The sequence below is a fragment of the Lipophrys pholis genome (assembly GCF_963383615.2).
Source record: "Lipophrys pholis genome assembly, chromosome: 7".
NCBI classification, from domain to species: domain Eukaryota; kingdom Metazoa; phylum Chordata; class Actinopteri; order Blenniiformes; family Blenniidae; genus Lipophrys; species Lipophrys pholis.
In genome coordinates, this window is record NC_137638.1 from 5,628,077 (window position 1) to 5,653,239 (window position 25,163).

Consider the following 25,163-nt stretch of genomic DNA (forward strand, 5'->3'; position numbering starts at 1 on the left):
CTATCTATCTATCTATCTATCTATCTATCTACCTATCTACCTATCTATCTATCTATTGCTCTATCCCTCTATCCATCTATAAGGAGAGGAAATTCTACACTTTAAAAAAACAACCAAAGGTTCTGTCACTGAGCCAAGACGTTACATAAAAATGCTGAAATGTCTCTTTTCAGTAACATGTTCTTTATGTCCTAATGGGAATAAAATCTGAGGGTTTTATTTTCTCATATTTAACTCTGTCCCAGTATTGTTAGAGCTGTGTCTGTCCCACTGAATATCTGTTCCTCTTGTCAGTGTGACTCAGCTGCTGGAGAGGATCAGCGAGGTGGTGGAGCAGAACCGACTCTTCACCTCGGACCGGCCCGGTCTGGGTCAGGAGCTGGAGACTCTGCAGCAGCACCTGGAGAACCTGGGCTCCGCGCCGCTACCGCCGGACTACAACTTCAACAGCAGCCAAGGTCTGACCTGCACTGGACTCCGACCCAGTTCTTATTCTCCTGGGACTTGGTAGTTTTATAGTTGACTGTCACTGTAATAACAATCCAACTTGGTCGTCTGTCCACTAGAATGTCTGTGTACTGCCATTGTTAATGTTTATAGCGCATTGTTATCTCAGTACACGGAATTTTCATTACAAAAACAACCGACGTTGCCACCTCATGGCCTGGCATGCTTACTACATAGTTTTCACTATTTCTGCCGTTTTCATCAAAATGGATTTTGTTTTCGAAAGTTTCCTGAAAGTTTTCACCTGAAACGTCATGTAAACGGGGCCTCAGTGTTGAACAAGCAATTCCATCTACAACATCTGAAAACAATTGCATTTTTTATGAGTCTGTGTTGAGCATAGTGCAAATGAAAAAGCTTTAGATATATCGACTTTAGAGATAACTTGTAATGTTTGGTGTACTGTTTAGCTGAGTCATGTGTCCACGGCTGACGCGGCCCTTTGTTCGTTTGCAGGCTTCACGCTCGCCAGCGTGTTGAAGAACCAGTCGCTTTTCCTTCAGTTCCTCCAGAGGAACCTCTCGCTGTCGAATTCCTCGGCCGGCCTGCTGCTCGACACGCCGCTCAGCCTCAGAGAGGTGATTCACCACCACCACCACCACCACTACTGTTCTTCCCCAGGTGTTATATTTACAGTGCTCCCTAAAGAGAAAAAAAAGAACTAATCAGCATAAGAAAACTAAACCTTGTCAGCACACAGCATCGCCGCTCTCTAGGAGCAGGCCTTGTGTACCTGTTGATTCCCCCATGAGTTCAAACCATCTACAGAATTAATTCACTCAGGATTTCCTTTAAACTACAACCGCAACAGCTTCTCATCACCATCCAAAGTCTGATATTTATTACTGTACTACAGTAGGGCTGCAACGATTCCTCGAGTAATACCATTACAAAGAAAGACTGAATAGTTTCCTCTGCCTCGAAGCCTCATTTAATTAAATTTAGAGCTCACGTTTTGGGCGGACTCTTTTTATAATGTGACACAACGTGTTCACGTCACAGGACAGACGGAAGGGGCCCTTTGGAAACATGTCTGCAGTTTTGCTGGGAGCCAACAGAATGGCAGACAAAACAGCGAGAATGAGCAAGCAAACAAAAAGAAGTAAATTTCGCTTTGTCCCAAGTCCTGTTCCACAGCCAAGCATTTCTGTTGAAACAAATTGTTTCTAATTCTGAATGAGAAGTTAAACAAATTAAAGACAGTGTTTAAAAATCTGTACAAAAATTTTTTTTTGATACTTAGAAAAATAAGTGGGAAGCAATTTTATTTATTTTCATTGTATATTTATAATTAGACTTTAAGCAAAAGTATTTTTTCATCCAATTAATCTATGGAATATTTCATAGAGTACTCAATTGCCAACATACTGGATGTTTTCTACGGCGCATTGGGCAGTGCGTAGTCTCTACTCATTCCCTTCACCCTGGAGGTTCTGTGTCGAGGTTATGTGCTCTAAGAAGTAGTTCACCGCCATAACACTAGGGGGCGTAGAGGGATCAGTCAAAACTATATGAAACTCATTGGCAGTGTTTATTTTCCTCATAACGAGGGGTTTGTCACAAAGATTCTTTGTCCCGCCACTGAGCGGTTTGTGTTGTTCACCAGTTCACCTGATTGCGTTGGTTTGAGAGACCAGCATTTTCCTTGATGTTTGGTAGCTATTCAGCAATTCGGTCACTGTTGCGATGTAACTTTGTGCCACAAGGTGGTGCATTGAGTCAACAGGAAGTCCCGCTAATCAAACTATAACAGACCAGTTCTCGTTACATGGACCTTAAGTAATCTGATTAAACACACAAAGCCTTTCCATGCAACACTTGTTTTTTTTAATTCACCACTTTACCTTAATATTGTTGGTTTGGAAATGATGGAAAGACGTTTGGACTGACTCTCTCATTGGGACGTGTTTGTGGCGAAATAACCGGCTGACGTTTCAGTTATTTCCGTTATCCGTGTGCGTTTGTCTCTTTAGGTGTACGGTCTCATCTTTGGCACACCTCTCAGAGGCCATGGAGGAGCCCAAAGTTGGATTCAGGAAGTGAAAGATCCCAAACAGAAGCCAGGAGATAAAGATCTTCACCTGGGGGTGAGTCCACGCGGGAAAACCTTGAAGCGTCACGTCTGCATCCAAAATAGAGGGTTTCATTTTCAGGAAGTTCAGCATTTAGCTTGCGATTGCTGCTTAGCATGAGATGAAAACAAGCAGAACAATATTTCAGGGTCTAATATTCCTTCCTGGTCCACTCAGGAGAAGCTGCTGGGTGGGGTCCACAGCCTGGACGGAGGTCTGATACATCAAGCCTTACGCGACCCGACGAAGGCGGCCCACCAGCAGGCTCTGCTCCGACTCATGTCTCAGGCGTTAGGCCTGGCCGAGGTCTCGGGGAAGCAGAGGAGTGACCAGCAGGGCATGAAGGAGGCGGAGGTACCATGATCGTATAACTCACATTCTTCATTTTATATACAATCGAGCTACGGTCAAAAGGCCTATTTGGTACCAATACCCGAGGAACCAAACATTGATCATGGTGTGTAACGTACTGATCTGGTCTACAGGGGGCGTTGTTGAGCGGGTCCGTGCTGGAGGGCCTGACCTGCGGGGAGAAGGGCTCTGCCCGGCTCGGCGACATCCTACTGGTCCCCGAGAGGCAGCGACCGGTACTGCAGGCTTACCGCAGCAGCCTGTGCAGCCAGGGGGAGGGTCAACGGTCGGAGCGCTTCAGGCAGCTGAGTCTGGAGCTGAGGGAGCAGATCAACACGCAGAGCCTCGCCGAGAAGGTAGGCCGAGAATCTACACACTGATGAGGGTGGAGGGTGGAGGGTGGAGGGAGGAAGGAGGAAGGGGGGTGATCAGGGCTTCGGTCAGCCTGAGGGGCCACAACGTAGAAAACTCTTTACTGTCAAATAAGCTTTTTGCCCCGACTGCTTCATTTTATACGTAAAGTAAATGTTTATTTCATTCACTTATATTATTCATAATATTGTTTGTAAATAATAAAAATTATTATAATCATAATTTAATGTGTATTTATGTTCCAGCCCTTTCTTCCATAGTATATTATTTACTTAATGTAGAATTTTATTGGTTAGACATACAGTATATGATTTCATTATTTTTGATAAATAATAATAAGGTATTCTTGACATAAACATTCTTTCATTCAATCAATCATTTACTTAATTTGTTGTTTATTTGTTTGGTTATTACTTCATTAACTTATTTGTTTGTTTTTATCTATAATATTATTCCACCTTGTTTCCCCCTTTTTATTACCTATATCATATTGTATATATAATATAATATTACTTCTTATTTCACACACAGAATATATTTTTGTTATTATATTCAAATTTTTTTAGATGTATTTTATAATTTGTTCATGTCTTGTATTTTAGTTTAAATTTTTGGTGTGAGCTCTCAACATAAGATTGTTTCCATTAGGATTCTGACAATCAACACTGCAACCAGCCAACAGATAAAAGATCACAAAAATGAGGAACTACTCACTGTTTTTTAATGTTTATTGGTAGAATTTAGTGAAATGAAGACATGAATTTTGTGTGTTGTTAAGCTGCACCTGGAGCGCCCCCCCTCCCTGCTGCCCCTGTCCCAGTCCCACCTGGGGGCCCTGCTGAAGGACCTGGCTGACGTGGAGCGACTCCTGAAGGACGTGGACCTCCTCTCTGGCCTCGCCCGCCTCCTACCTAAAGGAGCCTGTGCCGGGCACGCCGTGATGCCCCCCGCCAACACCAGCTGGGCACAAAACACCACCATGTGGGGCCCCAACACCACCGACGTCCCCCCGGAGGAGACGGCAGGGGAGGAAGGAGCAGGAGGAGGAGGAGGAGGAGGAAGGAAAGAGGAAGGAGAAAACCCTCATTCTCAGTTCTCTGCGTTCGTGCAGCTGTGGGCCGGACTGCAGCCCATCCTGTGTGGGAACAACCGGTGAGCACTCACACAGGAAGTGACCTCGCAGCGGAAATAACACCTACTGCTTGCTAAAACAACATTCTGAATATCAGACCACATCACCGGTAGAAAAACATGTCTGAGGCCCCATTTACACGACAACGTTATCAACGGTGCTCGGAGCAACTGAAAATACAACTTTTTGAAAGCAGAAGTTTTTCAAAATGCTCCGAATCCATTTCCATGGAAACGGGGAAAACCAGTCCATATTCTCCTGGGACTTGGTAGTTTTATTTTGACAGTCACCATAATAACAATTCAACTTGGTCGTCCGTCCACGAGAATGTCCTGTATTCTCCCATTGTTAATGTTTATAGCGTATTTTAGTCTGCGATTATGTGTGTGGTTTCCTTACAAAAACAGTCACAAGCACCAACTTGTGTCATACGAGATCGTTCTTAGTATTTCTGCTGTTTCCATAGAAACGGACATCGTTTTCAAAATGTTGCTGCGTAAAAACCGAAGCTTCTCGGAAACAAAAACACACCTACACATGCAATGTCGTCTCGTCAAAAACGTGTCTAACGTATAATGTTAAAAGGGTCATATCATGCAGCTTTTCAACACTTTCACATGGATCTCCAAAGATCTATTGAAGGAGGCTCGTCTCCTACCCATTTGGTCATCACAGCCTTTCGGTGTTCTTACACGATCTTAATGGTTCAGAGATACATCCCAATGGACATAATATTGGAGCCAACAAAACCACATAAATAGCTAAGAATGTCATAACATTCTTGACAACCAATGACTCCCACTCATAAATAAACTGTTAATCAACTTTATGAACACAGAGCTCTGAAACAAGCACTTTTTTTTTACCCGTTTCTGTGAACGTTCGGAGGATGTTAAGGTGACGTTACAGTTTGTGAGGCCGCTCTGGTTACAGGATCATCGAGCCGGAAGCGTTGAAGCAGGGAAACATGAGCTCTCTGGGCTTCACCAGCAAAGAGCAGAGGAATCTGGGCCTTCTGGTTCACCTGATGACCGCAAACCCAAAGATCCTGTACTCGCCCATCGGCTCACAGGTCGACAAAGTCATCCTGAAGGTACGCACCAATCACGCCTCGCTGACTGGAACACCGTCGCTGTTTGCTCGAAGTTCGGCTGCAGAGCCACTGTCTCTCCACTCAGCTCAATCAACCGTACTGAGTCGTGTTCATTTCTCCGAGATGGAACACAAACAACTTCTCTCTTTTGACTATTTAGCCTGTACAAGGACCGTTTCTGCTCTCGGACAGAAAACCTCCCAGAAATGGATAATATGCTGTTCTGTCATAGGCGTCATAAAACAAGATCTTGCAGCATTGTTGGTTAAATCGATGGGGAGGGGCTGCGATTTAGACTTGGTCGTACCTCGTACCAGAGCATGCAAAACAATATGTATTAAACCAAATAGCATCAGTTGCTCCTGCAGCCCGATCTTGTCCGTTCGAGTCCGAGTGAGAAGGCCTTCCTGTGTCGCTTCCCTCTGTTGTGTTTCCGTCACTCGCAGGCAAACGAGACGTTTGCGTTCGTGGGGAATGTGACGCATTACACCAGAGTGTGGCTCAACATCTCGGCCCAGCTGCGGACGTTTCTGGAAGAGGGCCGGCTGCACACGCACCTGGTGTGGCTGCAGCAGGTAGGCTCAAACATGCGTCCCTTCTCTTTGCCTGCATGGTGCTCCATGTAGTTCCCTTCTTCGTCACCTTCTTCTTCTTCTTCTTCCAGCTGTCGTCGGAGCTGCGGCAGCACTCAGAGCTGCTGAACGGCACCGACAGCGATCTGATGCAGCAGCTGATGGAGGGGAACTACAGCCTGCCCAACACGACCACGCTGCTCGAGCAACTGGACACCATTGATAACGCCGCCTGCGGCTGGACGCGCTTCATGTCCAAGGTCAGCTCGGCTTGCACACTGCCCCATTTAGAAAGTGTCTCCCCAAGATACTAAGGCCCCATTTAAATGGCAACGTTTACAAGTGATAACGAAAAACTTTCGTGGCGTTTTGGGGGTCCGTTTCCATGACAACGGTGCTAAGAGCCACTGAAAATGCAACTCCCAAGGTTGAAATTTTCCAAAAAGTTCCAACACCATCTTAGTGGAAACGGGGGGAAACCGCAACTTTTTGAAAATGCTCTGACTCCATCTCCATGGAAACCAAATAAAACACAACTTTTTGAAAACAGTCTGACTCCATCTCCATGTACACAGGGAAAAACATCTTTTTCAAAACACATCTGTTTGAAAACGTCTCTGTGGAAAATGAAACTTTTATCAATCCCTACTTCTGCACATGCGCACTCCAATCGCAGTAAATCGTTCTTGAATTTAACAGCTCTTTGAAAGAATTGTACATTTACTACACAGCCATCTCAATCACATAGGGTGTGTGGAGGACACTTTTGAAAAGGCGCCTTTTTATAAATGCCAGCCAGCTGCGAGCACAAGAAACTGGACAGAGTGAGACAGCAGCTCTGCAACAAAAGAATAACTGAAGTAACTGAATATAGCAGAAGACAGGCTCCAAGAGCGAAAGATAACCTTTATGCAAGACCTCTGATGCTAATCATCACCCAATCATACAGAGAAATTGTGACGATGCTTTCTACTGTCCAGGTCAGTGTGGACGTCTTCAAAGGTTTTCCTGATGAGGACAGCATTGTCAACTACACCCTGAACCAGGCCTACCAGGACAACGTGTCTGTGTTTGCCAGTGAGTCATCTGACCGTGTCACAGCTAAAACAGCGTGTTATTTCTAATATTTCACTAATATTTTTTACTAATATTTTTCTAATATATTACTAAGATTTTATTGGTTGAAGAAGTTCACAAAGTCATTACTGCTCAGATTTCAAGGGACAGGAGGTTCCACATAGCTGTGACTTTTTGGCAACCTGGCTATAGTGCTGAAGAGAAACCTAGGGTTGTTCTTGTTTTCTTCTATTGAGGAGGAATAGATTGCATTTTGCATATGGCTTTTTTTATAGATTAACAGACTATCTCTCCAGACAGAAACAAACATTTCTAATTGAGTTAGACTCCATTTCTTCTCCAGTCTTGGCTCAGTACTAAACTGGAGACAATGTCTGAGAATTCAGGTATAGAAGAGAAGTCTTTTGAGAAGTCTGAAGTTCTTCAAAATCTGCTGAAGGAGTTCTACGAGTCTGTGGTGGCGAGCGCTATCCTCTATGCTGCGGCATGCTGGGCCAGCAGGCTGAGGGTGGCCGACACCAACAGGCTAAACAAACTCAATTGAAAGGCCAGTGATGTGGTGGAGGTGGAGGTGGACTCTGTACCGGCCGTCTCAGAGAGGCGGTCCAAACTGAGGTCCATCCTGAATAATTATTCTCACCCACTCCATGATGTCCTGGTCAGCAGCAGCAGCAGCAGCACCTTCAGGAACAGACTCATTCCACCAAAGCGCACTTATTTATTCCTGTGGCAATAAGACTCCATAACTCCTCCTCCAAATTCTGATTCTGAAAAAGGAAGATACACTACCACAAATAGAACTGGCGTTTCGGAAGCCGATTTGTATATTTCTTTTCTCTTTTTGCTCCAGGTGTAATTTTCCAGACCAACAAAGATGGAACCTTGCCACCACATGTTCTTTATAAAATCAGACAAAACTCCAGCTTCACTGAGAAGACCAATGAAATCAGGAGAGCCTACTGGCGCCCAGGACCCAACACTGGAGGGAAATTCTACTTCCTGTATGGTTTTGTTTGGATCCAAGGTAAGAGCCACTCTTACTACTGTCTCTTTATTGCACTTGGTGTTGAACTTACCATCAGCAGAGAGCCGTTTTCTCTATACGTTCTATTTGTGCGGCTAATTAGCAAGCTCTGTGCCCCTCTTGTAGCGCCACAGGCTCCTCCTGCCCCGGCGTTGAGGCTCTTGTCGATCTTGCAGAATCCTGCATCAGAGAGCACTAGCATCGTCTGAGCTGCCGTCTTCTGTAAATCTGCTTGACGAGTCCACTGTTAGCTTTAGCATTAGCATTATTCAAAGTTTCGCTTTAACATTATGCTACCCTGCCCACAGACACTAGTGTTAGCTTCAGCATTAACATTATCCAAAGCTGCGGTGTTAGCTTCAGGACTAGCCTCGTCTTCAAATCGTCTTCTTCAAACCGTCGAGAGCCCACTCCGATTTGTGTGACTCATTTTATTGTCATAATCAATCACTTTTTTAGTTTTTTCTGCCATTATTTACAGGAATGTATTACTTGATCATGAAAGAAGTGTCTTCTTTCTCCCCAGATATGATCGAGAGAGCCATCATCAACACGTTTGTGGGACACGACGTGGTCGAGCCTGGAAACTACGTCCAGATGTTCCCATACCCGTGCTACACCAGAGACGAGTAAGAAACCTGCTTCATGTTCACAAAGAACACATTTTATACTCACTTTTTCATTAAGTACTTCAATTACATTGAATTTTATTGGACTTAATTTTATTACCCTTTTCTTTAAATGATGGCCAATTGCATGTAAACAGATGGAGACTTCAGATTAACGTCACAGTATGCGACATGCATCATCAGCAACAGGTTTCCAGTTACTGTTCTAAAAACAGTGCCAATATGTCCCTATATATCCTAATTTTTCATGGATGTATATATATGTTTTGCAATAGTTGTTCAGACTGAATTCAGACATGATTGAAAGGATTATGGCTGGTTTTGGACATATTTGGAGCCAATAGCGAAGCAGGAATCGTTCAGTCCAATTCTGAATTTGCTGGATGTACAGGACAGGTGGTCATAATGTTACGGCTGACTGATAACTTTAGTGAAATAAGAAACATTCTGTGTCCTCTGCAGCTTCCTGTTTGTCATTGAGCACATGATGCCCCTGTGCATGGTCATCTCCTGGGTTTACTCCGTCGCCATGATGATTCAGCACATCGTGGCCGAGAAGGAGCACCGCCTCAAAGAGGTGAGGCCTCTCCTGATTGGTCTAACTGTCGGGAGGCGGAGCCTGTCCCAACTATTGTGAAAGGCAGTGAGACTTCAATTCAGGCCCAAAAAGAAAATGAGTCACTGTTCCATTGTGTTTGCATTGTGTGAACCTCAACGGGCACAGGGAGAACATGCAAACTCCACAAAAACAAAGAGACTAACATCCAGATTATAGAGCATCTTCCTCCCACAAACGGATGTAATGGAACTTAATGAAATAAATCAGTTATTAAGCTGACCCAGCATCCAGCTATTGTGTCACAGCAGGTAGACTTTTTATTTACAGTAACTGATGTAGTAACTGTAATTCCTTTGAATAGGGTAGTAGGAGCTGTATTGACTAATTTCCTGTAACTGTCACACTGCTTATCGGCAGAACAAGTAGACATGACGCTTTCCCTCAATCGGCTGAATATTTGTGAATAGTCACTGTAATTAGTCACCAGTGTATGTTTGTGTAACTAAAGTGTTGCTCCCCCAGGTGATGAAGATGATGGGCCTGAACAACGCAGTCCACTGGGTGGCGTGGTTCATCACCGGCTTCGTCCAGCTCTCCATCTCAGTAACAGCGCTCACGGCCATCCTGAAGTACGGCCGGGTGCTGCTTCACAGTGACCCCTTCATCATCTGGCTCTTCCTCACCATCTACGCAGTGGCCACCATCATGTTCTGGTGAGACCCTCGACCCAGAGGCCCCTCCACTGCTCCGATCACATGTCCACTGTTCCACAGCATCAAACCAAGCTGCTGAGATAAACTACCAGCACAGACTGAGGAAGGGAATCTGACTGCTGTTTAAGCATGTTAATGCAGAGTGTTTTAGAAAAGTTCCACCTTGGGAACAACGAAGTTTTAGGTTTCCTCTTGAAAGCCCTGTCATGTAAACAGGGCCTCAGTTACACTTGGATGATGAGAGAAACATCTTCCAAGACATATGACGAAGTCCAGATAATTCAAGTTGCTTTCAGAGTCTGAATGATCGGTTTCTTGTAATATGTTTGAATGATATAATCGGTAGGATTGGACTTGTCCTTAATCATCTTCACGACGCACTTCAGGTCACTGAAGACTTTCCTTTGGAATATATCAGCTGTAAGTTAAAGGGCATTTAAGAAATCTTCACTTTTCTGCTTTTTTCCAGTTTCTTGGTATCGGTAATCTATTCAAAGGCCAAACTGGCTTCAGCCTGTGGAGGAATCATCTACTTCCTGAGCTACGTGCCCTACATGTACGTTGCCATCAGGGAAGAGGTGGCCCACGATAAGATCACTGCCTTCGAGAAGTGCATCGCTGTGAGGATTTTTCATTTTCCTTCACCAATCTCTGAACTTGATGCTAACTCCACCAGGAGCTTGTTTGCTCACTGTGTTGTTGTTGTTGTTCTCACTCCTCCAGTCTCTAATGTCCACCACAGCGTTTGGCCTGGGCTCCAAGTACTTTGCGCTGTATGAGGTGGCGGGAGTGGGCATCCAGTGGCGGACCATCAGCCAGTCCCCGGTGGAGGGTGACGACTTCAACCTGGGTCTCTCTATGATGATGCTCATCATCGACGCCGTGGTGTACGGCGTGCTCACTTGGTACATCGAGGCCGTGCATCCAGGTGAGGGAGGGTTCGCCGCTTCAGTCACTTTCAGCCTCCTCTTTTGTTCCTTTGAACATGTAACACACAGTCTGTGTTTCCTCCAGGAATGTACGGGCTGCCCCGCCCTTGGTACTTCCCCCTGCAGAGGTCCTATTGGTTGGGCAGCGGGCGTGTGGAGACCTGGGATTGGACGTGGTGCGGAGGTGGAGCAGCCAGGCTCAGCGTGATGGAGGAAGACCAGGCTTGTGCGATGGACCAGCGGAGGTCTGGTATGGATCATCGTGGCCAACCGGGATGACTTTCATTGATGGGATTTTAATATTTCAGAATCACCAAGTCAGATACAATGAAGCAATAATCTGGATGTTAGCTGATGTTAACTTTCTCAGTTAGTGGAGGAAGATGCTCTATAATCTGGATGATAGCTAAGGTTCCATCAGTCTGTGGGAGGAAGATGACGTCGAGTTATAGTTACATGAGACTCATTTCCACTTGTTCCACTTATTCTATCATGTTTCATTCTAGACACAGCAGCAGCTGGCATTAGAAGGATGCCGGTGTCATATTAAAAGCTTTTAAGACTAGAAGTATTCAAAATAAATTAGTATTTTCAGGGAGGAGGTTCTGTGTCAATGGTTTGTTCCCCTCTGATCTGTCATTTGGTGGTGTTGGTTCTTCCAGAGGAGATGCGCGGCATCGAGGAGGAGCCGAGTCACCTGCCGCTGGTGGTCTGCATCGACAAACTGACCAAAGTCTACAAGACCGGCAGCAAGCTGGCCCTCAACAAGCTGAGCCTCAACCTGCACCAAAACCAGGTGGTCTCTTTCCTGGGACACAACGGCGCAGGGAAGACCACCACCATGTGAGAGAGAGAGAGATAGATTGTGTGTTTGGTGTGTTTGTCTGTGTATGTGTGTTCAATAATCAAGCTCTATTTTGATAGGTCCATCCTGACCGGCTTGTTCCCGCCCACCTCGGGCTCTGCGACCATCTATGGCCACGACATCCGGACGGAGATGGAGCGTATCCGTCAGAATCTGGGCATGTGTCCACAGCACAACGTGCTGTTCGACAAGCTCAGCGTGGAGGAACATCTGTGGTTCTACTCCAGGCTCAAAGGCATGGACGAGGACGACATCCGCAAGGAGATGGACAAGTGAGCCACGCCCCACCACCATCACCACCACCCCTCTGACAGTCACTCCTCTGACACAGTCTCTTTATCCAGAGCCTTTAAAAATCCTTCTCAGAGTTGGGTACAGTCAAGAGATTTATACATGTGATAAAGCTGAGTAAAAACAAAAAACAAACCTACTCAGAGAGGTACAGGCCACATCAGTGGGCTTCACATTTCTATCAGAGGTGCATTGAATGACATTATAAGTTATCGGTAATATCAACTGGGAGATTTTGTTTTTCCAAATCTGAAAACTAAAGCAGTTACCAGAGTGATCATGGCTGAATGTTTGAATATCATGAATCATAAATAGATTAATACATTGACAGACTTCCAGAAGCACATTCATGTAAGGCACATGCAAATCCCAGGAGGTGCATGAAGGAGAGTGTTGTTTCACAACATTTCTTCTTGTTCAATTAGAAATTGTTGCTATAAAATTAGTTTTGCATTAAAGAAGAAGAAGAGAAATCTGGACTTGTATAAAATCCACGTTAACTGCGTCATCAGTGTACAGGTGGACGGTACATGTAGACCAAAGCTTAATGTCCTTTTGAACAGTTTGGACTGACATCCCCGAGACAAATTCAGTTGTGATTTAACTAGAGTGAAATCGATGGGTTTGCCTTCAGGAGGATGAGAACATGAGTGCAGATATGAGCAGGTGACCTTCCCCTCACACGCTGCAGGATGATCGTGGACCTGGAGCTTTCCAACAAGCGTCACAGCCTGGTGCAGACGCTGTCCGGGGGCATGAAGAGGAAGCTGTCTGTGGCCATCGCCTTTGTGGGCGGCTCCAGGGCCGTCATCCTGGACGAGCCCACGGCCGGAGTGGACCCCTACGCCCGCAGGGCCATCTGGGACCTCATCCTCAAGTACAAACAGGGTGAGTGTCAGGGTTCCTTTGATTGAACTCTTTACATTGTATGTTTAAATCTCAGCCTGTATGTGTGTGAATCCTTCTCTTGTCGGTGTGACTCAGTGTGTGTCCTCCTGCTCAGGCCGAACGATCCTGCTCTCCACTCACCACATGGACGAGGCCGACCTGCTTGGAGATCGCATCGCCATCATCTCACATGGGAAGCTGAAGTGCTGCGGCTCGCCGCTCTTCCTGAAGAGCACCTACGGCGACGGATACAAGCTGACGCTGGTGAAGAAGCAGAGCGAAGGCCGTGGTGAGTCCCGGCTCAGACCACCAGGGGTGCATTCATTGACCCATGCTTTGAGCTGCTTTGAGGTGTGGATTTCCTCTGACACTGTCGACTGTGACGTCTCTCCAGGTGAGCTGCAGCCCCCTTCGTCTCTGTCTCCGTCCTCTCTGTCGCCCTGCTCGGAAGCTCGGGTCACCCAGTTCATCCGGCAGTTCGTGGCGTCCTGCCTGCTTGTGTCCGACTCCAACACCGAGCTGTCCTACGTCCTGCCCTCAGAGGCTGTCAAGAAGGGCTGCTTCGAGAGGCTGTTCCAGGTACCGCTTCTCACCTTCCTCCGACCAGAGCAAGAAAAGTCTGGTGGCTGATTTGGACATAGTTTGGGAAAAACTACTCTAAACTACCGAGATGCTGATGTTCGTAGCCGTTATCAGCCTGCCATCCCACGACTTTTATTTGTGGACTTTATTGAAAGATATTTTCTGTGTTGTACCTTTGTGATCATGCACGTACTCCAACGTGTGCATGATCTCCGGTCTTCTTCTTCTGGGGTTTCCTGCAGGCTTTGGAGCAGAGCTTGGACAGCTTGGCTCTGACCAGCTTTGGAGTGATGGACACCACGCTGGAGGAGGTCTTCCTCAAAGTGTCAGAGGAGGATCAGTCTCTGGAGAACAGCGATGCTGGTGAGACTACCATACCGAGACACTGGCAGCTGAATGCTTTCGAGGGTTGATACTGTCTTTACATCTAATGTGTGAGCTGAGTCTGCTGATATGACGTACCGTACACTGGTTCCGGAGTCGTTTCCTCAGCTGGCTCCCATATGTTTGATATTTGTCCACCAAGGTGTCTAACCAACAGAGTCCTGTTGTCCTTTATAAAGAGTCTGTGCAAAGTTCAGTCATGGTTGATTGGTCTAGTTGTGGACTGATCTGGTAATCCTCTCCTCCCCTGTCTCGGCAGATTTGAAGGGGTCGCCAGGCGGCAGCTCCGTGGGGAAGTCCTCGGTGGGGCCGCAGGGCGAGACTGGACCTTCGGTGGAGAACGAGAAGCCGGAGGTGGAGCTGAATAACCTGGTGATGTGCTCCAAGCTGAGCCAGAGCCAGTCCTCCCTGAAGTCCTCCTCGTCCGTGGGCTCAGTGCGGGGGGACGAGGGGGGGCTGTACGCAGACTTCTACGGCGACTACTGCCCGCTGTTTGACAACGCCCAAGAGTCGGACTCCGCCAGTCTGAGGGGTATGACTGTCTGTCATCCAAACATCACTGTGAAGCCAAACCAGGACACTCTGACAGTCTCTGTCTGCAGCAATTAGGAAAATAATGATAATGATGTAATGTGTAGTTATATCAATAATTAAGAACTGTTTAAATCTGAGTAATAATGAGTAACTTGGTTGTTTGTTTGTTTTTATTGTGATTATGCTGTTTCCATATCTGACATGTCTGAACCCCCTCATCTCCTGGCCCTCAGGGGAGGCGGAGAACCCCTCGTCCCCCGAGCCGGAGATCCTGGAGGGGCAGGGCAGCTTCAAGCTGGAGGGCTGGTGGCTGAAGCTGAGTCAGTTTCACGGCCTCATCGTCAAGAGGTTCCACTGCGCCAAGAGGAACACCAAAGGCCTCTTCTCCCAGATCCTCCTGCCCGCCTTCTTCGTCTGCGTGGCCATGACCGTGGCTTTGTCCGTGCCCGAGATCGGTGAGGCAGTAAACTGGCTTTGGGAGCTGACATAGTTCAATGATTGACTTCTGATCAGTTAAGAGTGACAAATCTTTTCCTGTTCGTTCCGTTTCACAGGAGATTTGCCTCCACTGATTCTGTCTCCGTCTCAGTATCACAACTACACACAACCCAGAGGCAACTTCATCCCCTACGCCAACGAGGACCGGCCTCAGTACAGGTAGTGCCCTGTTGGTTTTCTGCGTGTTTCCATACAGGACACGTCAGCTGTGTTTCTGTGTTTCATTCAAACATGATTGATAGCTTTTTCATTATCATATTGTTTACTTCAATTAAATAACAAATGGTTAAAAAAAATGAAATAATCTTTAATTTCAAATACAATCAAACACGACTTCAAATCCACTGCAGCAGACATGAGTGTGTAGACGGGATTTGTTTTGTGACTCATCAATTGTATATTTGGAGTAAATGTCTCCATGCCTGTCCCCGGCCCCCAGGAGTAAACTGTCACCGGACGCCAGCCCACAGAAGATCATCAACACCCTCCGCTTGCCGTCGGGTGTCGGTGCAACCTGTGTCCTCAAGACGCCCTTCAACAGCACCCTGGACCAGCTTGCCCAGACCCTCAACCCCTCTGCCAACAACTCGAAGACGCTGGCCGCCCGATACTTCGACTCCATGTGTCTGGACTCCTTCACGCAGGGTGTCCCCCTCTCTAACTTCGTCCCCCCACCCCCCTCTCCAGCCCCCTCAGATGACCCCGACCCCCGGTTTGTGGACGGGCTGTGGAACTTCACGGTGGCGCCTCCGACTACAGTCCGCGGTGAGTGTTTGTTGCCTTCACTTCACCTTTTACTCCTATCCTGTCGCAGCTGATTTGGCTGGGATACATCAGTTAGTGGAGGAAGATGCTCTATAATATGGACGTTAGCTGAAGTTACAGACAGACCCGCCTCGTAGAAAGTGAAGCTAACTGCTATTTGAGCATGCTAATGCTAACCACAGCCACTGTGTATACAGGCTAATGCTAATGCTACTTCCAGTGGGACACCTTTCCTGCTTGCTGTCTGGAGAACGGAATTAGTTCAAGATTATTGAGGCTCCTCCACTTTCAGCAAAGTGACATAGAAACCATGAGCAGAATAATGCTGGCTAACGCCGAAGCAAACACTACGAATACAGTAACTTTGGACTTAATGTATTGTTGTGACCCGAACTCTCATAGCAGACGTTTTAACCATCATAAAAAGATAAAAGCTAAATTAAATCCAACTCACTGACACAAGATATCATTTAAAACAACTCAAAAAGCAAAGAACGAATGAGTGGAACAATGCAGAGATTAGAAGTCCTCTTTCCCGTCCTCCCAGAGCCCGTCACATCTCCTCCCACCCTCCCGCTGTCCATCCACGAGCCGGTGCGCTGCACCTGCTCCATGCAGGGGACGGGCTTCTCCTGCCCCAGCGGGGTGGGAGGGCGACCCCCCCTCATGAAGGTGGTGACGGGCGACATCCTGGTGGACATAACGGGCCGCAACGTCTCAGAGTACCTGCTCTTCACATCGGACAGACTCAGACTGCACAGGTAGGACTGCTGCTGGAGGAAATGGTGGAGGAGCTGCTCCATCACATCTCTGACCGCAAGTTCTCTTGCTCTTTTTGTTTTTATAGATACGGTGGTTTGACAGTCGGAAACATCCAGAAATCAATCCCAGCATCCTTTGGGAGGCAGATTCCTCCGATGGTGCGTAAGATCGCCGTGCGCAGATCAGCACAGGTACGTCCGCCGCGCAGACCGAGTGGAAGATTCCAGATTAGATTATTAGATTTGGGCACAGCCTCTGAGTGAGCGCCCCCTTGTGTTCCAGATCCTGTTCAACAACAAAGGTTACCACAGCATGCCCACGTACCTGAACGTGCTCAACAACGCCATCCTGAGGGCCAACCTGCCCTCCTCCAAGGGGAACCCCGCCGCCTACGGTGAGGACGCAGGCTGTGGCAGTGAATTCACTGATCACACCACAGAAATCTGTGGCTGAGCGTGTTCAACAGTGTTTAGTTTCACTGAAGGTGATGATGACAACATAAATTCAGGTGTATTGAAGTAAAGAGACGCCTAGAACATGCAGGATGGAGGCCCTCCAGGACCAAGAAAAAAGTTTCTGAGCTGCTTTTCAATGAAAAACAAGTGAAGGGACTTTTTCAAAATGGAGAGAGCGAAGACCACGAGGGAGGGGGTAATGATAATGACATCACATGCTGCTGTAGAAATGAATGGAAAGAAGTGGGGTACATTAAAAAAGAGCTCCCAGCTGTGGAAACCTGCAGCAGCAGCACAAAGAAAATGTCCCAGGGTGAACGTTGTGACCAAAACACAATGAAACATGACGTTGTGTCTTCTGCAGGTATCACCTTGACCAACCATCCAATGAATCGAACCAGTGCCAGCCTCTCTCTGGACTACCTGTAAGTTCATTCTTCTTCCTGCCACTTGTAGATCGGATTAATCAGGAGTTTCTTCATTTTTTTCACCCCCTGCTTTTGGTCATAGTGTGATCACAATGTGATCATGTCGAGGTGAAGTGTTTCTGCAGGACAACGAGTCATGTGCATTTTCATGATGAAATCCTCACACATACACTGTTATGAAGACGGCCTCTTGTGTGTGTGTGTGTGTCCAGGCTGCAGGGGACTGACGTGGTGATTGCCATCTTCATCATCGTGGCCATGTCCTTCGTTCCCGCCAGCTTTGTGGTTTTCCTTGTGGCAGAAAAGTCCACCAAGGCCAAACACCTGCAGTTTGTGAGCGGCTGCGACCCCGTCATCTACTGGCTGGCTAACTACATTTGGGACATGGTGAGTTTTGCGGGACGTGAAGAGGTGTGTGTGTGTGTTTGCAGGGTGTGTGACGCAGTTCTGAACATGTCTGTCCTCAGCTCAACTACCTGGTTCCTGCCACGTGCTGCGTCATCATCCTGTTTGTGTTCGACCTGCCCGCCTACACCTCCCCGACCAACTTCCCGGCTGTTCTCTCCCTCTTTCTGCTTTACGGGTGAGACACTCGTTTTTAACCTGTACTCAAGAGCTGCGCTGTGGTTAAGATACTCTTAACTCTACTACGAGTATGCGGTACTAGCATGGTACTCAGCTGTGAGGAGAATTCTCTCCTGAGGAAGTGTCGCTGTCCCCTCCAGGTGGTCCATCACCCCCATCATGTACCCAGCTTCCTTCTGGTTCGAGGTTCCCAGCACCGCGTACGTCTTCCTCATTGTCATCAACCTTTTCATCGGCATCACTGCGACCGTGGCTACGTTCCTCCTGCAGCTCTTCGAGCACGACAAGGTGGGTGTGAGGGTCGTCCGGGCTCCACCTGCAACACTTTCATCTGTTTCACACCCGCTGCTCCTCCCTCTGCAGGATCTGAAAAAAGTCAACAGCTACCTGAAGTCCTGTTTCCTCATCTTCCCCAACTACAACCTGGGCCACGGCCTGATGGAGATGGCCTACAACGAGTACATCAACGAGTACTACGCTAAGATAGGTACTCAACAAGTTCATTTCTACCAGTCACAGTGCTGACAGCCTGAAAAGATAAACCAACCATCCAGTCAGTCAGTCAGTGGACCAACTGACCAATTGATCAATCGACCAACCAAACAATCAGTCAACCAACCAACCAAATAACCAATCAATCAGATAATCAATATATCAGTCATTTCCAACAGATCAATGACATAGTAAATGAAGTATTTATGGTTTTTTTTGTTAAACCTGATCAGGACTAAATGACGGCGATCTCCTCAAAAGAATCCAGTCTTGATTCCATGACGTTAAAGATTTAATACATTGAAGAGACTTATTGGGTTTTGTCTAAAGGTTGTTGTGGACGTGTCCTTCAGGTCAGTTCGATAAGATGAAGTCTCCCTTCGAGTGGGACATCGTGACCCGGGGACTGGTTGCCATGACGATCGAAGGCTTTGTGGGCTTTCTCATCACCATCCTCTGCCAGTACAACTTCCTCAGGAAACCCCCGTGAGTCCCGCAACGCGGCTGCCTCTCGCCCTCCCCAGTTACTGTTTCACTAAACTCCTGCGCTCTCCGTCCAGGAGGGTGCCGGTCAGCTGCCAGCCCATCGATGATGATGACGTGGACGTGGCCTGTGAGAGACGAAGAGTCCTGCGGGGGGACGCCGAAAACGACATGCTGAAGATCGAGAACCTGACCAAGGTGTGACGCCAGCAGGAATTAAACAGAGGAGAGAAATTTGACTTCTTTGTTGTACCAACTTATCGTTGGTAATGAGTCAGTATGAGCGGTATTACCCAGAAGTAATATTTTCTGCTTTGCTGGACTCGTTTCGATTGTTTGTTCTCACATGTTTTTGGCGATCTTTGAAGATGTTTGTCTTTCGTTTACATAGTTTGCTCAGTAGAATCCTTTATTAGCCAGTTCGAGGTGAAAATGTCTTCCTGTAAAACAGTATCAGAACAGAGGTGACTCCTTCTGGGCGTGATTGCTTGTCCGCATTCTGCATCCAATAGAAATGTCTTGGTTTATAAGCCCCGCCCCCTTCATTCTGCATTCTGACGCATATGCAGATATCTCCTTCAGCGTCGCGGTGGGTGACGCACATGTGGCTGGATTTGCTGCTAAGAACTGTTCTCATAGGGGATATGAGCAACGGCTGATTCTCCAAGAAGTTGAACGCCGTAACAATGGAAACAATAGCAACAAGTGCAATCATGGAATCATTTATTTCACTTATTCATTTATTTAGTTTGGTGATTTTATTTTATAATTTGAAAAAAACACAAGATCAGACAGTATATTGCAAAATGAACATTTTCAATTGTAACAATTATTTTAATCTGGATAATCATCAAAATTTATGAATTTTTATGAAGATCCACTCATTATTTTTGTATCTTGTTAACAGAGTGTGTGTGTGTGTGTGTGTGTGTGTGTGTTCCCTCCAGGTGTACAAGTCCAGGAAGATGGGTCGGATCCTGGCCGTGGACCGGCTGTGTCTGGGCGTCCGGCCCGGTGAGTGTTTCGGGCTGCTGGGTGTGAACGGGGCCGGTAAGACCACCACCTTCAAGATGTTGACGGGAGACGAGTGCACCACCGGAGGAGAGGCCTTCATCAACGGAAACAGGTCAGCAACAGGAAGTGACCCGGATGGTCCGATCAGGATCATGACCCCTGATACAAAGAGAACAAACAGACCTCTTACAGACCAGGTTTATAAATGTACTTTAGTCTATTTTAATTTTTAGACATTTTACAGACTAGTTTCAGTCATTTTTTTGTTGCTTTCTGAAATAATTTAGGTTGTTGTATTTCCATACGTTTTGGACACATTCTGGACTGCTCTTATCTTGGTTTTGAATATATTCTTCATTCATTTTTAACTTCATAAACTGAATGTGGGTTATGTACCTATTTGAAACAGGTTTTATATGAATTTCAAACAGATTTCTGGCTTATTTCTAAGTTCATTTCATCCAGCTTTTGGACATACAGTATGTAATGCTAGTTGAGGACAGAGTTTGGACTCGTTTCGACATATTTTAAATGACTTTGAAAGGATCAATCTTGGTTTTTTTAACTAGTTCTGTCATTTTTCATAATCATGGACACGTTTTTTTTTTGCATTGAAGTTCAGGTTTAGACTTGTTTTGCAGAAATGGTTCGGTCCAATTCAGCATCTGTGGGATGTGCAGGACCGGTGGTCATATGTTCTGGCTGACTGGTGTGTGTGTGTGTGTGTGTGTGTGTGTGTGTGTGTGTGTGTGTGTGTGTGTGTGTGTGTGTGTGTGTGTGTGTGTGTGTGTGTGTGTGTGTGTGTGTGTGCAGTATCCTGAAGGACCTGCTCCGCGTGCAGCAGAGTATCGGTTACTGTCCACAGTTCGACGCTCTGTTTGACGACCTGACCGCCAGAGAACATCTGGAGCTTTACACTCGCCTCCGAGGGATTCCCTGGAAGGACCAGGAGCGGGTGTGACACACACACACGCACGCACACACACACTTTAAACCAACAGTAAGGACTGAGTAAGGACCTGAAGCAGGTCGTGGTTCTCGTGTTGGGGGCTGACAGTACCCGTTGTCTCCTGTAGGTGGTGCAGTGGGCGTTAGAGAAGCTGGAGCTGTCCAAGTACGCAGACAAACCGGCCGGCACGTATAGCGGAGGCAACAAACGCAAGCTGTCCACCGCCATCGCCCTTATCGGATACCCGTCACTCATCTTCCTGGTGAGAAGATCCCAGAGTCCAACAGAAAGTGAACGGGCCAGGACCGATTAGAAAACACTCTTATTATGGTCTGTCATTTCACTGTATTCAACCCAAATATTGAGGACAATTTGGACAAAAATAGACTAGAAAGAATTAGAATATAAATTCTTCGTATTAAAGGAAGCCTCCTTCAGAGCCTCATACACCTTCAGTACCGCTGGTCCAGTGCTGAAGGCTGCTTCACACTCGGAGCCACATGTAGTTTAATGGTTAGAGGGAAACACATAGTGACGGTCTTTATTTTCTGAAGCCACTAGATGGCAGTGTCTGTTCAACAAATCGTTGAAAGCACACATCTTTGCCTATGGAGCCAGATCCAGGTCTACGGAAGAGCATCAGGGCCACTAAAGAAAAAAAAATTTGGAGGCTTACAAAAAAAAAAAACAACCTTTGTGCACTTCAGAAAAAGTCGAAAATCAAAGTAGATTTTTTTTTTTCACGGTGGCAAATTTTTTTTTTTTTACAAAGTCCGTCCATCCACATGCCAGCGCGTGTGACTGCTTCCTCAAAATGCATCACAGTTTAATGAAGTGGTGAAAAGATGCTTCAGAACAGAATTTAGCTCCTAAACATGGTGCAGTTATCATCGGTATCAGTATAAGAGACAGAGCAGCCTGCTGACTTGTTCGTCGCGGAAGTTCGTCGAGTACGAAGGACAAAGACACGGATCCCGGGCTGCTTATTTAAATGTTCTTATTAATCAAGGAAATCCTGTGTAAAATCACGTGTCCATAAGCAGTAAGCAACCCAATATAGTCAGAATTAAGTGATTTAATGTGAATTCACATCTACGGGCAAATGATGAGGGATGGATAGACGTCTCTCCGTGAAAAAAAAAAAATATCGACTTTGATTTTCGACTTTTCCTGACGCGCACTAAGGTTTTTGGTTGTTTTTTTTAACCGCCGAAAAAAAATATCTCGAGTTTGATTTTCAACTTTTTCTGAAGAGCACGAAGGGTTTTTTTTTTTTTTTTTTTACCGCCGAAAAAAAATATCTCGAGTTTGATTTTCAACTTTTTCTGACGCGCACAAAAGTGTTTTTTGGTTTTTGTTTTACCTCCACAAAAAAAAATCGCGATTTTGATTTACGATTTTTTCTGACATTTTTATTTGGAATACAGTATCAAAACCTTGAACATTCAGATTCAAAACATTTTTTTTTCCATCATATTTTTTTTTCAAATGAACAAACTTTTTGACCTGGATCTAGCTCCATACTTGCCATTCTTTTATCCTCTATATTCAAACAAACTGTGCCCTCTAGTGGGGAACGTGGTTCATGAGGCTTCATGAAGCTTCATTTGGCCATCACTAGAGACACTGAAGGTCTCCTTACAAAAGTTAAAAACAACATAGAAATATATATGTATGTGTGTGTATTATGTAGTAATACCAAACTCAATTACTAATCTTGGGAACACTTGGGTTAGGGTTAAGGAATACTGTATCACAGGGATAGGAGTTAAGGGGTTAAGTTTAGACAACCACCGAGTTACAGGGTCACCGGGTTTGGATTATGGGATGACCACGAACCTCCCACACTTTGGGAGTCACCTTGTGGCGTCTGATGTGTGTGTTTTTCGGGGGGGGGGGGCGTTCCAGGACGAGCCAACTACTGGGATGGACCCGAAGGCCCGCAGATTCCTGTGGAATTTAATCCTGGACATCATAAAGACGGGCCGCTCGGTGGTGCTGACGTCACACAGGTGAGGCTCCGCCCCCTCCTGCCGTTTTCACTCTCTGGGTGTTTTTTTTCTTTTTAACGCGGTGTGAATGTGTGCCACCATCCATCCGTCCTGCAGCATGGAGGAGTGTGAGGCGCTCTGCACCAGACTGGGCATCATGGTGAACGGCAGGTTCAAGTGTCTGGGCAGCATCCAGCACCTGAAGAACAGGTGAGCACAACCTCTTCCATTCTACATGCAGGGTACGGCTAACGGAGGCTACAACCATCAAAACTCACACACACATGGCCAAATACAGAACAAAATACAGAACAAAATGCAGAACATACAGACAAATGAAAAGTGTATAAATACAGCAAAGAGATGAAAAAAGTTTTGACAGAGATTTTGGAACCGACTAAAAGATTTGAAAACAGCAGTTTAAAAGAGATCTAAATGTTGGACCGGGTCCGATGTGGACGACTCGATGATCCGCTGCAGGTTTGGAGACGGCTACATGATCACCGTCCGGACCAAGAGCAGCTCCAACGTGAAGGAGGTGGTTCGCTTCTTCAACAGGAACTTCCCCGAAGCCGTGCTGAAGGTGCGTTACCCACAATCCCTCTGGTTCGTTTGCTTTGGCGTGTGCTGGGTGTGACCAGGTCTGAACCCCGCAGGAGCGTCACCACACCAAGGTGCAGTACCAGCTCAAGTCGGAGCGCATGTCGCTGGCTCAGGTCTTCAGTAAGATGGAGCAGGTGGTGGGTGTGCTGGGAATCGAGGACTACTCCGTCAGCCAGACCACGCTGGACAACGTGAGTCAACACCAAGAACCCCCACCCACTCACCCAAATCACAGAGAACCCCTTCCTCAAAAACATAGAACTAGAAACCCAGAATAAACCATAGAACCCCCTCCTCAACAACACCCGCCCCCAAACAGAGAGAACCACCTCCTCACCTTCTCATACCTCCTGCAGGTGTTTGTCAACTTTGCCAAGAAGCAGAGCGACAACCTGGAGCAGCAGGAGGTGTCGCCCCCCGGTGGAGGACAGTCCCCGCTGCAGCGCGTCCTCAGCTTGCTGAAGGCTCGTCCAGCCAACACGGAGCTGAACGCTCTGATCAGCGAGGCGGCCGACGAGCTGGAGAGCGACGACGACGAAGGACTGATCAGCTTTGAGGAGGAGAGGGTGAGGGCGGAGAGCAGGGGGGGGGGGGGGTCGTAACTGAATTTTATTGTTTTTTCCGAAAGAAAAAAAGTTTTTAACATTAACACATCACATAAATTTATTTTGTGTGTGTGTGTGTGTGTGTGTGGGGGTTTGTGTGTGTGTGTGTGTGTGTGTGTGTGTGTGTGTGTGTGTGTGTTTGTGTGTGTGTGTGTGTCAGGTGCAGCTGTCCTTCAGCACTGACACTCTCTGTTGAAGCGTTTCTGGATCAGAGGGTGGAGCGGAGCGAGCAGGAAGTGATGTCAGCGAGCAGGAAGTGATGTCAGTGAGCAGGAAGTGATGTCAGCACTCTGAGCCTGAGAAGAGGAGCTGAACCTCGAAGACCAAATCTGTGTGTGCCGGGGCGTCTGGGACCTCTGGTTGTGGTTTCAGGGGCCGGAGCACTGAACTCGTCCTGACCCGCAGACGTCATGAGACTGTTGTCCTGGTTCGTCTTGGACGACGGAGCGGATCTGGTGAGAGGGCGGCCATGTTTCTTTGTGACAGACATTAACCGGCTGGTTTTGGTGCTGGTGGTGCCCCTCTCTCTCTTCACCCTGAACGCTCTGCTGGGTCGGGCTTCATCCTGTGGTGGTGTGCCGACCGTCCACCTGAGGCCTGAATGAACTCTGCATCGCATCACTGTGACAGCCAGCAGGAGCTCTCGGATCATACGCCACTTTAACTTTGATTTCCAGGAACTCGGAGGACTCTGGGACGTTTCTCCGACTCTTTGTTTGGCATGTGGTTTTAACAGCTCTCTCTCTCTCTTTCTCTCTCTCTCTCTCATGAGTTTTGTGATAACTGAGTTGTAAAATGTCCTGTTGAAGAAAAAAAAAAAAAAAAAAGAGTAATTCCTGTGTTAATTCTTTTCACGGCTAACTGCAGTCTGATGAGCGTTTTCTTGGTGATTCTTTTGCCTCTGCTGGATTTTTTGTTTCCTGTTTGAAAGGGTGGTCATTAAACTGAGAAACAAACTG

At 46.7% G+C, this 25,163-nt stretch overlaps 1 protein-coding gene across 1 annotated transcript in view; it reads left to right on the plus strand.

Annotated features, from left to right (window-relative positions):
• Positions 1-25,163, plus strand: part of abca2 (ATP-binding cassette, sub-family A (ABC1), member 2) — a 51,039-nt gene extending 25,876 nt beyond the window's left edge. Inside the window, exons 4-49 of the mRNA XM_080468434.1 lie at positions 295-458; positions 964-1,085; positions 2,481-2,594; positions 2,757-2,933; positions 3,065-3,286; positions 4,081-4,454; positions 5,368-5,527; positions 5,974-6,102; positions 6,192-6,359; positions 7,080-7,176; positions 8,027-8,200; positions 8,727-8,829; positions 9,292-9,406; positions 9,911-10,101; positions 10,571-10,721; positions 10,825-11,029; positions 11,116-11,280; positions 11,693-11,873; positions 11,955-12,167; positions 12,878-13,074; positions 13,190-13,377; positions 13,480-13,653; positions 13,899-14,019; positions 14,300-14,572; positions 14,808-15,029; positions 15,129-15,231; positions 15,512-15,837; positions 16,385-16,598; positions 16,685-16,790; positions 16,882-16,993; positions 17,419-17,479; positions 17,695-17,869; positions 17,950-18,065; positions 18,208-18,355; positions 18,431-18,554; positions 18,913-19,045; positions 19,120-19,240; positions 19,990-20,168; positions 20,870-21,011; positions 21,133-21,267; positions 22,914-23,017; positions 23,114-23,206; positions 23,477-23,579; positions 23,653-23,790; positions 23,956-24,165; positions 24,365-25,163. Of these exons, the coding sequence (XP_080324560.1) occupies positions 295-458; positions 964-1,085; positions 2,481-2,594; positions 2,757-2,933; positions 3,065-3,286; positions 4,081-4,454; positions 5,368-5,527; positions 5,974-6,102; positions 6,192-6,359; positions 7,080-7,176; positions 8,027-8,200; positions 8,727-8,829; positions 9,292-9,406; positions 9,911-10,101; positions 10,571-10,721; positions 10,825-11,029; positions 11,116-11,280; positions 11,693-11,873; positions 11,955-12,167; positions 12,878-13,074; positions 13,190-13,377; positions 13,480-13,653; positions 13,899-14,019; positions 14,300-14,572; positions 14,808-15,029; positions 15,129-15,231; positions 15,512-15,837; positions 16,385-16,598; positions 16,685-16,790; positions 16,882-16,993; positions 17,419-17,479; positions 17,695-17,869; positions 17,950-18,065; positions 18,208-18,355; positions 18,431-18,554; positions 18,913-19,045; positions 19,120-19,240; positions 19,990-20,168; positions 20,870-21,011; positions 21,133-21,267; positions 22,914-23,017; positions 23,114-23,206; positions 23,477-23,579; positions 23,653-23,790; positions 23,956-24,165; positions 24,365-24,400 (7,279 nt within the window). The 3' untranslated portion in view covers positions 24,401-25,163. The remainder of the gene's footprint in view (positions 1-294; positions 459-963; positions 1,086-2,480; positions 2,595-2,756; positions 2,934-3,064; positions 3,287-4,080; positions 4,455-5,367; positions 5,528-5,973; positions 6,103-6,191; positions 6,360-7,079; positions 7,177-8,026; positions 8,201-8,726; positions 8,830-9,291; positions 9,407-9,910; positions 10,102-10,570; positions 10,722-10,824; positions 11,030-11,115; positions 11,281-11,692; positions 11,874-11,954; positions 12,168-12,877; positions 13,075-13,189; positions 13,378-13,479; positions 13,654-13,898; positions 14,020-14,299; positions 14,573-14,807; positions 15,030-15,128; positions 15,232-15,511; positions 15,838-16,384; positions 16,599-16,684; positions 16,791-16,881; positions 16,994-17,418; positions 17,480-17,694; positions 17,870-17,949; positions 18,066-18,207; positions 18,356-18,430; positions 18,555-18,912; positions 19,046-19,119; positions 19,241-19,989; positions 20,169-20,869; positions 21,012-21,132; positions 21,268-22,913; positions 23,018-23,113; positions 23,207-23,476; positions 23,580-23,652; positions 23,791-23,955; positions 24,166-24,364) is intronic.